The sequence below is a fragment of the Notolepis coatsorum genome (assembly GCF_963971535.1).
Source record: "Notolepis coatsorum genome assembly, chromosome: 10".
NCBI classification, from domain to species: Eukaryota; Metazoa; Chordata; class Actinopteri; order Aulopiformes; family Paralepididae; genus Notolepis; species Notolepis coatsorum.
In genome coordinates this window covers 83,038,932-83,056,585 of record NC_140174.1, presented here as the reverse complement: position 1 = coordinate 83,056,585, position 17,654 = coordinate 83,038,932, and the positions used below count along the sequence as shown (strand labels likewise).

The following is a 17,654-nucleotide window of genomic DNA, read 5'->3' as shown; positions in this document are numbered from 1 at the left end:
ATTGTACACTATTTGACTGATTCAAATGATTTTAATTATGTCAATGCGGCCTTAACAAGTTCTGTTATCCTTTAATTGTGTTAGGGAATAAAGTCATGTCAGCTACAGTACTGCAGATGGACCACAGCAACAGCAGCATTTTCCTTTTGAAAGGAACTTTATTTTACTTGAGGTGCCCTGTTCTACTATCCTGTTCTATTTATTTCCCCTAGTTGCCATTGTATTTTATTTTTCATATATTTATATATTTTTGTTTTTACGTTTCATTTAACATTTTAAGTGCATATGAAAAAGCCTGCAGGCATGTATTGTAAAGCCCTGATATTACACACTCCGATACAGTAGATGGCGGTATTTTATCACGTGCGATCCACCATTATATTTACAGGAGAAGAAGCGTTGGCAGGCGCAGCAGTTAGTTATTCAATAAATGTGTTTTGCAGGCTGAGTGGAGGACAGTGTTGCAACCAATCTGTCATCATGGCTGCAGCCACTGGGTCACTTTATCTGGGCTTGGATTTTAGTACACAACAGGTAAAGCTTGTGTGATGTCACGTCACGTCACGCTCCTAACCTAAACGTACTATACTGTACCGTACAGATCTATGAATGAAAAAGAGAAGCTCTGCTCTTTTTCATTCATAGATCTTTGTTTCATATCTTCTCATAATGCGTTTGTCAGAGCAACACTTTAAACTATGACTACAGCTAGAACTAGTCGGCATAGACGGTGCCTCTCTAGGGCCAAAAGCCAGCAGTTGCACAGTGATATTTCACTTCAGTAGAATTAGTCAACATCAGCATTTATCTGAAGTTGGTAAACTCGTGACACTGTCGTCAAACTTACAGTACATTGCAATGCATTTGTAATGACATTTTGACATGCTGTGAACTCTTATTAATTTCTCACCAACCTCATGTCTGCAACATGTACATCATTACTAAAACAAGTGCAAATTCGCAAGCTATTTCAATAATAAAGAACTACAATTTTACTTGCAGGTTTCCAAGCAGACTAATTGTTATTTACAAATATTTAGTTTTATCATCAAATAATAATTCCAAATGTGGTTTGGAATTCTACTGCATATTGCAGTAATGAGAGAAAGTGCATTTTAATAAATGTTTATGTAAAAATAAAACTATTTACAGCTTTATGTAATTAACATTCATTTTCACAATTGGTTGAAAAATTGTTATGTAATACGATTGGTAATACGTAGGGATGGGTCTAGAAACTGGGCTTCAAATTGTCAAATTATATTTGCATCAGTGTTCCTAATAATTTAAGACATTTGTTTTTTTATGCCCCAAAGGAACAAAATCCTATCTATAAAGATCTTATATAAACTATTCAGGTGAAATCAAAATGTTGTGAGATTCACCCAGTAGCACAAACATATTTGTGTGTTCAAAGTGTTCAAAAGTGCAAATCCAGCAAAGCGCTCACAAGTAACATGTAGAATGATGCCACACAGCTTGGTGAGGATCGGATCGACTGGGGGAGGAGGAGGAGGAGGGAAAAACTAATCTAAATGACACAAAATCATACTGGTAGGTCCTTATGGCAGACTTCATACTGGTAGGTCATAGCAGACTTCATACTGGTAGGTCCTTATGGTAGACTTCATAATGTTAGGTCCTTATGGCACACTTCCTACTCGTAAGTCCTTATGGCAGACTTCATACTGGTAGGTCCTTATGGCAGACTTCCTACTCGTAAGTCCTTATGGCAGACTTCATACTGGTAGGTCCTTATGGCAGACTTCCTACTGGTAGGTCCTTATGGCAGACTTCATAATGTTAGGTCCTTATGGCAAACTTCATAATGTTAGGTCCTTAATTTAGGGATGCTCGATATTGGCTTTTTTACCGATACCGATATTCCGATATTGTCCAACTCTTAATTTCCGATACCGATATCAACCGATACCGATATATGCAGGGTTTCCCCGTCCAAAAAACTGAATAATTTCAGGTAACTAATAATTTCACTGGATATATATATAACAAATATTGTTATTGTTTTTTTTTTTTTTTTAACCGATATTTTCCGATATCACATTTTACTGCCGATATCAGCCGATAATATCTGACATCCCTAGTCCTTATGGTAGACTGCATACTGGTAGGTCCTTATGGTAGACTTCATACTGGTAGGTCTTTATGGCAGACTTCATAATGTTAGGTCCTTATGGCAGACTTCATAATGTTAGGTCCTTATGGTAGACTGCATACTGGTAGGTCCTTATGGTAGACTTCATACTGGTAGGTCCTTATGGTAGACTTCATACTGGTAGGTCGTTATGGTAGACTTCCTACTCGTAGGTCCTTATGGCAGACTTCATACTGGTAGGTCCTTATGGTAGACTTCATACTGGTAGGTCATTATAGCAGACTTCATACTGGTAGGTCATTGTGGCAGACTTCATACTGGTAGGTCATTATAGCAGACTTCATACTGGTAGGTCATTATAGCAGACTTCATACTGGTAGGTCCTTATGGCAAACATTGTCCAAGAGGAGCATTATTTTTGTGATTTTGTGTATATGCTCGTTTGAAAATGTATAATTTGGTCTGGTGTATACTCGTGTATACTCGTGTATACGGGAAACTATAGGTTTTGAACATCTCAGAGTGATTGCTCTGCAAGAACTCCTCCCCCTCAGAGTGAGTCAGGACAGACAGGGATCAGGAGAGACACTGTCTAAACCAGGGGTAGGCAACCCTAGGCACTTTTTCATAGGCACAGGGGGCAGCATTAAAAAAATATATATATATTATAATTTTAAATTTTTTGCTTTGAAATATTATAGTGAAATATTTTGCACTGTTGTCGCATTTATCTTGTTGAAATCCTCCCACAGGTTCTTTTTACTACCACATATTTAATTGAGACCCTTTATTTGTTTATTATTTCAATTTAGCTGGAAATACATTGCTACATCATTCAGTAACATTTGCAGAGCCTTATAACAAAAACATTATTACGGTCACCATTGTGACCAGTGGGATTAATCAACAAATTGTATTATTTATTTTTCTATTTCATTGAACATTGCACATGTTAAAAGCAATTTTTTTACTCAAAAGGTGAGTATTACCAAGTCAACTTGTGTTCTTAAAACAATGACAATAAACATAGTTTTATTAGGTTGAAATAATGTGGTTGTGTACTTATTTTTCTGTTAACTTATTATGGATTGAAAACTGAACCTTAATGCACAGTAACTGAACTCAATATTTTTAAGTTCTGGTAACTTATTATTATAATTTTTTTTTACAGTGTAGTCTTGCGATCAATCAAAACTTATTTACACGATATACCTCACATTCACCCTCCATTCACATCCTGGTGTTCTCCTGGTGTTCTCCATTAGGCCTGTAGGTGGAGCTATGACAGTACACACACCGATGGTGTGTGATGTGTCCAAAAATGAATGGGCAAATGTGAGTGAAATGGTCGCACTGTATGCAGCTGTTTGTCTGCATTGCATCCCCCCCCCCCCCAACTCAGATTTAGGGTTGATACAACCATCATAATAACATTGTTAATAATAACAATAACAATAATGATGTAATAATGTAAAAATTATCATTAAAAAGACCTGATTATGAGAAAAAAAATTACGATGCATGGAATATTGTTGAGGCACACTAGTTACAACTATATTTCAAACAGGCACTCCATGTCAAAAAGGTTGCTGACCCCTGGTCTAAACTAAACGATCAGAGTTCAAAAGGTAGGCGATATTGCCACCTGGTGAGATTCGATCGTCATTGCAATTCCAACTTAGGCAGATGTGCCAGGGAGACCTAGGGAGCTCCGGCTGAGTGTATAGAACAGGGATCAAAGGAAAAATATCAAAGGATCAAAACCTGCATATACTCGGGTATGGCGCTCAACGCATGTATACTTGGGTTTGGCACAGAAAGTGTTAATCTCTGAAAAGGTTGGAGCAAATAACAGGCGTTATTTGGATGAACTGACAACATATTTGGAATCTAAATGGGTACATTCTCGCCTGAAAAGATATTAAAACTGTATAAAAATGGTTCTAGGTCCGAAATAGGCCGTATGTTAAAACAGCGTTTGGCATCTAATCAGAGTGCAAATGACAGTAAAGTGCATTAACACATTGAGTGCCACGCCCCTTCCGGGAAGTGCATCTGGCCTTGCCGTCCATTAACCTCATGTAAACGCGCACCTTGTTTGTAGAGCTAAACCTATATTTTATATTATAGCTATGGGTCTAATAACACTGTCGATTTGTCAGTGAGTTGCTTCCAGTCAACGTGCAAAAAAATTATTATTTTTTCATCTGTACATTTCCGTTTCATACCGTTTTGAATATGAATATAGTTTGGGTGCTTCTGAGTAATTCCAGGAAAAAGACGCGAAAACAGCGTTTTTGTGTAATTCATTTCATTCAGTAATTTTTTCGCCGAATCTTCCTGAAATCAACGCTAGATTATCATTATTATCCTTCCTCGTGCATACATGAAATGTGCCCTGGAGCATGGCGCTCCCCCCCCTCCCCTCCTGCACCCAACAGTAAAGAGCCACACACATAAAACACAGATAGCTTCAATCGCGGTAGAAACAAATATCAGATCAACGCAAGATTTTATATATAGAGTCCTTACCTGGTCTCTGATGTAATGCAAAAAAAATAATCCAATTATCTGTTTGCCATTCCAGTTATCCACAGCGATCATGTCCCCGACATTACAGAGCGTTACACATGAATGGGCGGGCGGGGTCAGTTGTCCAAGCCATCCCTACAAGCGTGTGTTTTGACGGAGTGTTTAGGACCACGCTGCAGCTCGGTACAGAAAATAAACTACACCGTTTCTAATGGAGTGCAATAGCGGCCGAAGGCGTTAGATGGCGGTATAAGACAGTCTGCCAGCTCAGACATATTCAGAACAGTATGCACAAGGTGCCCCGCTGAATTATGAATGGCAATAGCGATTAAAAGAAATACTGTGAGAAAAACGTAGTTCTTACGTTTCCGGCACTCAACCGTCGGGCAACAGAAACGTAGTTCTACGTGAACGGCACCCAATGTGTTAACAATATACAATGTACAAGTGATTAAATGTGATATATATATATATATATATATATATAACATGCTATATGTAATATATGCTAAACTGATACAGTATTATTATTATACAGTGATACAGGTATAAATATACTATGGTAGTAACTAAGCCATACTGACCAGTGGTATAACTAGTAAGAGTAGGTATGGGATACAGGTATGTAAACGGGTCGGGAATATATGCAGGCATATTCAGACAGGTGTCAAATAAAAATAAATATACATATATGAATATATATACGGTATATACACAGTATTATACATACAGTTATATGTTTTCTTTAGGTAGTTACAGTGCAAGGCAGTTGTGGACAGTGAAGGCAGTAAGTTCAAGTTTGCTTGTATTTGTCACATATAAAGTACGTAGTGTACATTACAGTGAAATGCTTGGTTCTGTATGAGCCCCTGAGAATGTGTTTCATACAGTAAAAGAGGAATAAAGTCCCAACACTATACAATATACAACTAAAGAACAACTAAGTACAATGAAGTAAAAATGCAGGCAATGAGGTACAACAATGCAGACAATCAAATGAGGTACAAAAATGAAAACCTTAAAAAATGCTAAAATGAGGTATGGATGTAGTGCAAATCTCTTTAATAAATAGATCAAATATGGTGTAGTTTTAAAGTGTCTAAAGTGAGTGTTAAGGTGAGTGTTTTTTAAAGTGAGTGTGTGCATGTGGATGTGTGTGCAATGAGTGTAGATGGATGGGTTGATGTTACATAGTCATTGAGCATCCTGATGGCCTGGGCCCAGGAGTTCAAAACATTGAATCCCTATTGATTGATTGATTGAACATTTTAATGAACAGATTGCAGAATGGGTACAGTACAGCTCAATACACACAATTGTTAAGGGGATGCAGACCAGAGAAAGACTTTCATCTTGTTTACATCAGGGTCCCCCATTTTCAATTCATAATGAGTTGAAATTAATTTATACAAATCTGATCCAATCAGATAGGGATTACAAGTTTTGAACTCCTGGGCCCTGGGGATAGAAGCTCCTTCTGAGTCTTTCTGTACTGGTGTTTGACTGGTCCACAGTGAATCCAGTGACTTAAGAGATCCATCTGTTAGCTGGGAGCCAACCTGCCTCTGTGCTCTGCTGTGTTTCTTTCAGCTGAAGGTGGTGGCTATTGATGGGAACCTGAATGTGGTCCACCAGAATAATGTCCAGTTTGACAGTGAGCTGCCTGAGTTCAGGTAAGAGGTTGCTGTATGTAGTCCAGGCATTTTACCTTAAAATGTGGGTCAGCCTCACACAATTTGCAACAAAAACAAACTCAACAGATTTTGTGTCCTCAATATGTTCTGAATGAGAAAATAAACAAACAACAACAAACAAAACAAACATAACTCTGTATGATATAATAATACTGTATATACCGTATATATTTGTATCCACTAGTATGTATATATCCCTTACCTATTTGTATTATATTATGTTATACCACTGACCAGTATGGCTTACTATTACTACTACCATAGTGTAATTATACCTGTGTACATAATAATACTGTAAATTGTTTCAGATTAGCAATGGAGAGAAATAACTATCAAACGGACCAATTAAAATCAAACTGCTGATCAAACTAACATATTCAAATCAAACTGCTGATCAAACTAGCCAATTATCAAAATATCAGTCATATACTTCTTTCTCATCCTCCTCTCTCTCTCTAGTACCCAGGGGGGGGTCCACATACATCCTGACAGGCTGACAGTAACATCTCCTGTACTGATGTGGGTTAAGGTAGGACACACACACACTGTAGGGCAGTGGTCAGCAATAGGCGGCCCGCGGGCCGAAATTGGCCCACCAGCAATAATATCTGGCCCGTCAGATTATTTTGAGAACATGATTTTTTTAAATATATATTTTTTTATATCAGACCGATTAGGCTAGGCTATATATTAACTCATTCAGCGCCAGATATTACCCTCATCCTGTAGTCAATGCGCCAGCTTTCCATTGCCTATTTTCACTGTGCGTCACGATGTTTGCAGAGCTATATCTATATTCTATATTATAGCTATGGAGACAATACTATGGCTCATTTGACAGTCACTATCTCTCGTCCAACATGTAATACGTTCGCGTGTTATCCCGTGGTGAATATTGTATAGTTTCAGAGTGATCCAGGCTAATTCCTGAAGAGCTGAGTTATGGAGCGCTATGTGAATTTAGCTAAAGTCGTTCGCGTTGCTCTCCTGGACACGTTACTATTTCAAAATCAAAGGTATATAATAGGTATTATGTTTCATCATGAATGCATCAAAGGGGGGGGGGGGGTTTGATGCTCTGATCGTCGTCATACGTTTTGGTAGGGCTGGGCGATATAACGATAACGATAAATATCGCGATATATTTTAATAATCGATATCGAATATTTTTTTTTTTTTTTTTTTTTTTTTTGGTGACCTGCAACAGGGCAGTTTTAAAACCAGAGACAGTGGACAGACTTGTCTTTCTTGCCTGCAACTTAAAGTAATGGCTTTGCTTGTCCAAATGACAATACTGACCAAATTGAGATTTATTTTTCTCTTGTACATTTATTTTGTTTGCTTTCTAATTTAAAATACAGTTTGAAACCGTCTGTACACAGTAGGCTATGTGTGCTAGCAGAACTAGACTCCAGTCACGAGTCACGGTGCACATGTGCGGTGGTTTGTCCACCAAAAAAGCGCCAAAAGATCGAAAATAAACTAGCAGAGCCAGAACTGTTCAACTCCCCTGGAGCCACAGCCAGCAGAGAAGCCGGTTTACTTTCGCTTTTAAACCAGCTGCAGCCTGAGAACTGGAGTGTGAGGGGATGTAACACTAAAGATGGCGGCAATGACAAAGAATTGCTGCAAAATAAACATACATCTGTTGTTAAATTTTTTATTTATTTTTTTTAATACTGATAACAATTCGATAATTATCGATATTGAGAAATATGATAACATTATCATATCGTTATCGCGATATGATTTTTTTCCATATCGCCCAGCCCTACGTTTTGGAGTACGTTACATATGATCGTTGCGATTGATGTGAAATCATTGTTGGATCAAAGTAGGTTTGATGTCATATAGTCCTTACCTTTACTAGGAGGTATCCCAAAAAGAATATTCCAATTGTCTGATCGCGTATTCCAGTATTGATGTCCATCGGGTCACCGACATGAAATGGCACACATTACACATGAAGTGTGCTGAACACGTTACAAGGTGCTCGGATGAAGCGTTTAACTTGGCTTGGTCTAAATTCTCCGCCCGGACCATATACAATGTAACACACAGTGTGAAATAAGGTTTCAAAGGGTAGGCGATACTGCCACCTAGCAGGATTCGGCCGGTATTGCACTCTCGGGGTCTCAGAATGAGTTCCAATGATAACACAGAGGTCCATGAGAGTGTATAGGATACTAAAATCGAAAAAAAGGAAAACGGACCAAATAATGTATATATATGTGATTGGCACTCAACGGTTGGCGAGCAAACACGTATATACTGTACGTTAACACATCCACCGCCGTTCACGTTGTACAGCGTTATTGCCCGCCATGCGTTGTCTGCCGAACCACGCTGTACAGCGATATTGAGATCATATTTAATTTTTTCGCCATGGCATTCATAATTCAGCCACCCAGCCTCTGGTGATACAGTGGGACTCTGCACAATATTGCAACGCCTCAATACCGCCACCTGGTGGATGATCGGGCGAGTTACAACCGGAAATGGCAATCGGTGCATCTGGGAAATCTGTCCGGCAGTCACATATTGTTGCGGGACTCCAGACATACACTGGCGTGCATATGGATCGCTGCCATAACTCAATAATCGATATGATTTGGGCGTTTATTGCGCCATACAAACCGGAAATGGATCTAGGAGATCGACGTCAAATAAGGGAGATCTTTTTCCTCCAGTCTCGTCGGCGAACGGTAAGAGGACGCCAACGTCATTTTCAGCCCAATTGTCTATTTATTTCACCGCAAACCGATCTGATCAATATATCACCCATACTACATAAAGCATTTACTGACGATCACGGAATTATAAACGACCCCCCCCCCTTTCATCCGCGCATGATCACGCATAACGTATACGATCATGTACAGTTGAATTTTTTAATATCGCGTGTCTAGGGAATAGACGGCAATCGATAATCTATATATGCGTTTAGGCCTATAGCTCACGTTCTAGGAATTACTGCAGAAAACGATAAAAACATACTTATATTCTAGAAGGTATTTTTGTATGAATATATGAATGAAAAAGTATAACGTTCCTAGATCCTGAATGATAGATAATCGATGTTGAATGGGCCATAGTAATGTCAATTTAGCAATACAATTTAAAAAGTTATAGCCCTGCAAAGAAGGGGAACTTCTCCATAGACAAATAGAGCTGGCGAGGGATGGTAAATTATGAATTTAACCCATGGCGATCAAAGTGTTAAAGTGCAGATTGGCTTAGAGGACGATAATGTCTTGTATGAACTACCAGTAATATAAATCATATTAACAACAAAAATGTGTTCTATCTTCATGTCAGATGATTTTCAAAAAGGTACACGAGTCAATGCAAAAAAAGAACAAGCAAATATACTGCTGAAAGTTCAGAAGGTTGAAAAATGTTAATCTAGATTAAAAAAAATTAACGCTTTCAATCATTTAAATTAATCTCAAATTAAAGCATTAACTTTGACAGCCCTAATATATATATATATATATATAGTCCACAGCACGCGATAATTTGCTGTGTAATTAATTAATCTAATTAACGCGATAAACTGACAGCCCTAATATATATAATATATTTAATTAGATTAATTAATTACACAGCAAATTATCGCGTGATGAAAATTAACTAAAAGTTCATTACAATTTTTTTTTTTTTTTTATATAATTTTTTTTGTATCTCATTCATTCCATAAGAATGTAGAATACACATTTATAGACGTTTTTTTTTAATATGGTCCATTTGCATGTTCTTGGTATCTGATTCTAGTGACATCTATGAATCTCAGGGAATGTATTCCCAGTGTCAGAAATACTGTGGGCTAGATCCACAAAGAATGGATTGCACGGAGCAAGTGGCACCCTTACTTACAATTCATTATGAATAAAAAATGGGGGACCCTGATGTAAACAAGATGAAAGTCTTTCTCTGGTCTGCATCACCTTAACAATTGTGTGCCGTACTGTATTGTACCCATTCTGCAATCTGTTAATAACATTTTCATTCAATCAATCAATCAATCTGCGCGGTGATTGATTGAATGAAAATTTTATTTTGAGTAAATTGTAATGAACCAAATGAGAATATCAATAAATTTTTTTTTATCTTTGACTGTGAATAACACCATGCTCAAATTGACCAGACCTGAAAAATCTAAGCAAATTAATAGATGGAAGATGATTTTGTAGATACAGTACTGAATTCTGCCATCTGACATGCACTTTGAAATATGATTATAGAATATAGAGTATCAGGCATAAAATGGTTATGCGATTAAAATGCGATTAATTAGATTAATTAATTACAAATCCTGTAATTAATTAGATAAATTTTTTTAATCGCCTGACGGCACTAATATATATTAATATATATATATATATTTATTACATGGCGTTTTCACATTCGGCGAAATGCTTGCTTGTGATTGGTCAATAGCCCCCCGACAGCGGTCATTATTTTTCAATAATGACCGCTGTGGGACAATAATGACCGATGTGCGCAGCTGTTCGCAATCAAGCCCACATCAGTGCAGCAAATCAGACACACTGCCGCGGCTGCACTGACAGATTACAGCGGAGCCAGAACAGAGGCTGCCCGCGATAATAATAATCACTTTATTTGGGCTGACACTGACAGAGCCACAGAACAACTGCGATTTGTCAAATGAATTAGGTATATTGTTAGTAAGTTAGCCATGTAATAAGCGGGATAATGTATAGCTTTACTCGGTCATTGTCGCAAAATAATTGACCTTCACTGACGTTTAAAACACCTCGCCGAAGCGGCTCGGTATTTTAAACTACGTGTCGGTCAATTATTTTGCGACAATGACCTCGTAGCTATACATTATCCCTTACATAATATTAGTTCATTATATCTGTATCTATCCCATACCTACTCTTACTAGTTACCACTGGCCAGTATGGCTTACTACTAGGGATGTCCCGATCACATTTTTTTGCTCCCGATCCGATCATGTGATTTTGAGTATCTACCGATACCGATCTTTCCCGATCCGATATTTAAAAAAATTTTATGTAAATTATTATTATTATAATATTTTTTTTCCATCCCAATTTCGCCTCACCAATTCTTCCTTCAATTCTCCCCTCCCCTGTCTCGAACGTTGCTAGACTATGCCTCCCACTGGTCGGCTGCAGTGAGGACCAAGCCTTGCATCACGTGTCCCCTCCGGTACACGAGGAGGCAGCTGTCGCATCTTTTCAACTGAACAGCGCAATCTCTCAGTGGCAAGGAGTAATGCGTGGGAGGCTCACGGTGCCCCCGATACTTCCTGATTCTGCTGTACAGGCGCACCAACCGACCTGTAGGAGTCGCTGTCCACAGTAGCAGTGTGCACCCAGCATCTCCTGCGTTAGTGGCGAGCGCCTTGCCATTAGTAACCGATTTGACGCATTTTTGTCAGAAACTGGCGAAGCGAGACTGTTGCCTCAATAGTCCCTCGAGGGGCTCGAGGTGGCTCGAGCGCCGGTGGCTCACAATACATTCACCCTGAATGTTGACGTTATCCAGGTGAAAAGTTAACTTCATTCAAGCGAGGCATTGCAACCGGAGTAATCTAAAAACTGAATGATGATATGCAATTTAAAACCAAAACTAAGGCCTCAGTATGAGTTTAAGATGTGAACATGGTCATGTTTGTTGAATAAAAAAAATAAGTTAAAAAAATTATAATAAAATAATCCAGATTTTTTTTTATTTTTTTTTATCCCGGGGCCGATCACGTGATCGGATCGGGACATCACTACTTTCTACCATAGTATATTTATACCTGTATCGCTGTACATAATTATACTGTACATACATCAGTTTAGCAAATATTACTCAGTAGTAGCTTGTTATATATATCACAATTAATCATTTGTACATTGTATATTGTTAATGCACTTTACTGTTACCTGAATTGTGTGTTTGCGTTCCCAGGCTCTGGACCTGCTAATGGACAAGATGAAGAGGGCCGGATTTGACTTCTCCAAAGTCAAAGCTCTGTCTGGGAGCGGCCAGGTGAGACGTTTGTCATTACTGTCTCCCAGAGGCTGTAGTGGACTAGATTTTAATCCATAAATATTGCACCAAAAATAATGCACGTGTTTGAGGTTAAGAATTGGCATGGCCCTTGACCTTTCACCTCAAGATATCTTAATGACAATGGGGTCAATAGAACCACAATAGTCTCACTTTTACATCCATGCCCAATTTATGCTAGTTCCATGTAGCTCAGGGTCAAAACTGTGCACTTCTTTGCATACAATACAAATATGCTGTCTTTGCTTTTTGAAAAAAGTTTATATTGACCTATTTCTGCACATTGTGATCCCTTAGGGCATGCGTCCACCTAGCTCACATTTCCAGCTGGAAAACGCTGGCAGTGCGCCGGTAGTGCTGGGGTGGAGCGCTTGCGGTGAGAGAAAAAAACGCAGCGTGAGCCTTTTGTAGCTATGGCAACGAGCTGTCAGTCACCAACCTACCTGATGACGAGAGAGAAAGAACTCTAGCGACAACTACATGACAGCCATCTTGTAATAATAACTTTTATCGTATTTTACTGCCGCGGTTTTGCACATATAGCATATTTTAATACACTTTATTGTATATTAATTATATAGTTATTGCCTGACACCACAGTTCGCCCTTTGCTTTTTATTCGCTTTTTATTAGTGTATTCGTGTAGTTTTTAGTGTATTCGTGCCCTCATACTGCTCCTGTCTCTTGTGGGTAGATAGGCAGGCAGCTCCGGTGTCAGGTTACAAACAGAGTGGTAGATATGACTGGCTGTGATTGGTTGTCTGAAAATGCGCTCAGTGCATCGCTCTGAAAAGTTCAGAAGTGTTCAACTTTAAACGTTGGGTGCTGCTGCACAAAAAAACTGAAAGGCTCTGAAAAAAGAAGCCGACTGCAACGCATTTCCTATAGGCGGCAGCATGCGGCCGCATACGCTCCCTCCCCATTGGGATCAATTGAAAAAAGACGCTTGCGGCCATAAAAATTAGATAGGTGGACCCGGGCCCTTAGTCTCTTGGAATTGCATAAATTGGGTACAAAGCCGAAAAGCATTCACATGTGATGATGTGAGTCTTCACAGTACCGTAGTTTTCTATGCGAGTCACACCATTTTTTGTTTTAAACTTGACCTCATTGTATAAAATTATACTTTTTTTCCACACCTTTCTAAAAGCTCTGTGGATGCATAACTTAAAAAAAATAAGTTTGATGATGATGTGATGTACTGAGATCATGATACAAAAATACTTTCCAAACCTTTTTTTCAAAGACATAAATCTATATGCCAAACAAACATTACATCCTTTTCCTAACTAATTTTAAAACATTGCAGATGTATTGCTCAGATTTCACACAAAGCTAGATATAGAATAGAAATAGAATAAAAATACTTTATTCATCCAGAGGGAAATTTGGCATCCCGTCCCATTCATCATAATAACCCCACAAGATTACACAAATCTCTGCCAGTGTCCCCATAATGATAAAGGTAATGATAATGCCATTGTTGCCAGAGGTTTGCTGTTGGAAGTTTGCCGCTACTAGCAAACATTTGTGAACTTGTGGCAAACTGTTAATCCCATGTAGCCAAACTTAGTTGAGAAAACTTTGCAAACATATCCGCTCTCGTCAGCTAAAAGAATACAAATGCACTTAACGTGACAGTCAACATTGGTGAGACTGTACGAGGGCAGTTAGGTACATTTGGCAAATACAGTTGGAAAAAGCCAGTTTCAAGGAAATGGTAAATACATTGTGTCATGTTGAAGAACGAGAAAACCAATGTTAGCTTTAGGCTAGAGCAGCGTTTATTTAAATTGCATATTCCACCTCTGTGAGATGGTCTACAACATTAAGAAAAAAATCTAACCGTTTTAGTGGCGAAATAAAGAAATAATAATTGATTCTCTCGCTCTCTCTCTCTCTCTCTCTCTCTCTCTCTCTCTCTCTCTCTCTCTCTCTCTCTCTCTCTCTCTCTCTCAGCAACATGGCAGTGTGTATTGGAGGAGAGGAGCCTGTCAAACACTCAGACAGCTAGACCCAGAGAAGACTCTTCATCAGCTGCTGCAGGTGTGTGTGCGTGTGCGTGTGTGTGTGTGCTTGTGGGAGTGTGCAGTAGGCATGTGTTCACACATTAAGTGTCTGTGTTGTGTGTGTGTCTTTGTGCGGCTGCTCCAGGGGAGTTTCTCCGTGGCAGACAGTCCTGTATGGATGGACTCCAGCAGCACTCTGCAGTGTCACCACCTGGAGTCAACACTGGGGGGCGCTCAGAGGCTGGCTGACATCACAGGCTCCAGGGCTTATGAGGTGAAACTCTTTGCTTTTGTTTTTTTCTATGTATGTGCTGGTCTGTGTGTGTGTGTGTATTGCTCTCCATCAAATGTTTGCAGGAGCTCATACCATGGAGGTATTATAGACCTGGGGAGTGAGATTCCACCTGTGATTTCCCCCCATTGAAGATCAAATATAAGTATTACAGCCAAACCGTATTTTTGTGTAGGTTGATAATCTTTGATGGTTATTTAATTCTTATACTGTTACAACCAATAAAGGTAAATGTTTTAACTTCATCTTTGTGATAATGTGTTTTATATTCTACTCTTCACACTTGTTTCCATGGTAACTACTACAGTACCGATATGCCTCGGCATGCATTTGTGTTGTTCTCTGCATTCCCTGCCATCTTTGTTTTCTTTGTAGCTATCAAATTAAAAGGTGCCGATATACACTCTCGGAAGGAATCCTGAACATGTATTCATTTGTGTTTAGCTCTGGTCGCCAGATGAGGCCAGCTGTAGGTGAATGGTGTTGGTGTTGCTGGGTGGCTGTAGTAGGTGCTGACTAGAAAAGAGAGCTCTGGTGCTGGGTGGCTGTAGTAGGTGGCTGACTAGAGAAGAGGACTCTGGTGCTGGGTGGCTGTAGTAGGTGCTGACTAGAGAAGAGGGCTCTGGTGCTGGGTGGCTGTAGTAGGTGCTGACTAGAGAAGAGAGCTCTGGTGCTGGGTGGCTGTAGTAGGTGCTGACTAGAGAAGAGGGCTCTGGTTCTGGGTGGCTGTAGTAGGTGCTGACTAGAGAAGAGAGCTCTGGTGCTGGGTGGCTGTAGTAGGTGCTGACTAGAGAAGAGGGCTCTGGTGCTGGGTGGCTGTAGTACCTGGCTGACTAGAGAAGAGGGCTCTGGTGCTGGGTGGCTGTAGTAGGTGGCTGACTAGAGAAGAGGGCTCTGGTGCTGGGTGGCTGTAGTAGGTGCTGACTAGAGAAGAGGGCTCTGGTGCTGGGTGGCTGTAGTACCTGGCTGACTAGAGAAGAGGGCTCTGGTGCTGGGTGGCTGTAGTAGGTGACTAGAGAAGAGGGCTCTGGTGCTGGGTGGCTGTAGTAGGTGCTGACTAGAGAAGAGGGCTCTGGTGCTGGGTGGCTGTAGTACCTGGCTGACTAGAGAAGAGGGCTCTGGTGCTGGGTGGCTGTAGTAGGTGACTAGAGAAGAGGGCTCTGGTGCTGGGTGGCTGTAGTAGGTGCTGACTAGAGAAGAGAGCTCTGGTGCTGGGTGGCTGTAGTAGGTGACTAGAGAAGAGAGCTCTGGTGCTGGGTGGCTGTAGTAGGTGACTAGAGAAGAGTGCTCTGGTGCTGGGTGGCTGTAGTTGGTGACTAGAGAAGAGGGCTCTGGTGCTGGGTGGCTGTAGGTGACTAGAGAAGAGGGCTCTGGTGCTGGGTGGCTGTAGTACCTGGCTGACTAGAGAAGAGGGCTCTGGTGCTGGGTGGCTGTAGTAGGTGACTAGAGAAGAGAGCTCTGGTGCTGGGTGGCTGTAGTAGGTGGCTAGAGAAGAGGGCTCTGGGGCTGGGTGGCTGTAGTAGGTGGCTAGAGAAGAGGGCTCTGGGGCTGGGTGGCTGTAGTAGGTGACTAGAGAAGAGGGCTCTGGGGCTGGGTAGCTGTAGTAGGTGACTAGAGAAGAGGGCTCTGGGGCTGGGTGGCTGTAGTAGGTGGCTAGAGAAGAGAGCTCTGGTGCTGGGTGGCTGTAGTAGGTGACTAGAGAAGAGGGCTCTGGTGCTGGGTGGCTGTAGTAGGTGGCTGACTAGAGAAGAGGGCTCTGGTGCTGGGTGGCTGTAGTAGGTGGCTGACTAGAGAAGAGGGCTCTGGTGCTGGGTGGCTGTAGTAGGTGGCTCTGGTGCTGCCTTGTCCAGTACTGATAAGATAAGATGAGATATTCCTTTATTGATCTTGACTAGCTCCTCATAGAGGGGGTGGGAGGGATTCTCCAGGATAGTAGCCAGCTTCCTTCTCATCCTCTTCTCCGCCACCACCTCTAGTTTGACCAGCTCGACTCCCACCACGTAGCTAGCCTTCCTCACCAGCTTGTTCAGTTTGTTGGTTGAGTTGATGGTCAGTTGAGTTGATGTAGCCCCCCAGCATACTACAGCATTGGACACTGGCTACTACAGATTGGTAAAACGACTGCATCAGTCTATTGCACGCGTTGAAGGACCTGAGTCTCCTCAGGAAGAACAGCCTGCTCTGTCCCTTCCTGTAGAGGGCGTCTTTTCCAACCAGTCTAATTTATTGTTTAGGTGTACTCCAGGGAACTTGTCTCCACCTCATCCCCTCGGATGGTGAAGATGTTAGAATAGTAGGGGTTAGCAACAGAGAGGGTTTACTTTTAATACATTGTGTTGATCAATCACTAGATACTTATTTATAATATTCATAAGTAAAAATTTAGTTGCACAATATATGTATGTAATTTCTACTTTAGGGTGGATTTTCCATTTTTAAAGATATTTTGCTCAGGTTTGATATTTTCTCTCTTTACATATGTATTCATCAGATGCCAATAAAAACCCATCTTTGAAGCCGTCTCCCTTCTCCACCTCACTCTCTAACTCTCCTCCTTTTTCTCTCCTCCAGAGATTCACAGGTAACCAGATTGCTAAGATCCACCAGACCATGGCAGAGCAGTACCAGGACACAGAGGTGACCTTTAGAGGGATTTACACTAGGGATAGGTACCGAGTCCGGTACTTTTAAGGGTATTGACCGAATCACGTCAGTACTACAGAATTATTTATTTATTATTTAAAAAAAAATTAAGTCCGATAACGTCAACGTTTCGTTTGCCGCTAAACGAAACCTATGAAGTATGCCGCACGTTCACGTCAACGTTCATGCGCACAATACACGCTTACCTATTTGACTTGATTCAACAACAAAGCAGACTAAAGTACAGAAAAAAGCGACCGTTTGGTACCGGTATCGATTCACAGGTACCCAACCCTAATTTACACTAATATAGTGTG

General features: G+C 40.5%; 1 protein-coding gene across 1 annotated transcript in view; it reads left to right on the top strand.

The window, feature by feature from the left end:
* Positions 1-431: 431 nt before the first annotated feature.
* The window catches only part of xylb (xylulokinase homolog (H. influenzae)), a 67,540-nt gene continuing 50,317 nt past the window's right edge, over positions 432-17,654 (top strand). The window contains exons 1-7 of the mRNA XM_084323870.1: positions 432-534; positions 6,239-6,321; positions 6,802-6,871; positions 12,292-12,372; positions 14,353-14,439; positions 14,548-14,676; positions 17,266-17,331. Coding sequence (XP_084179996.1) covers positions 481-534; positions 6,239-6,321; positions 6,802-6,871; positions 12,292-12,372; positions 14,353-14,439; positions 14,548-14,676; positions 17,266-17,331 — 570 coding nt within the window. The 5' untranslated portion in view covers positions 432-480. The remainder of the gene's footprint in view (positions 535-6,238; positions 6,322-6,801; positions 6,872-12,291; positions 12,373-14,352; positions 14,440-14,547; positions 14,677-17,265; positions 17,332-17,654) is intronic.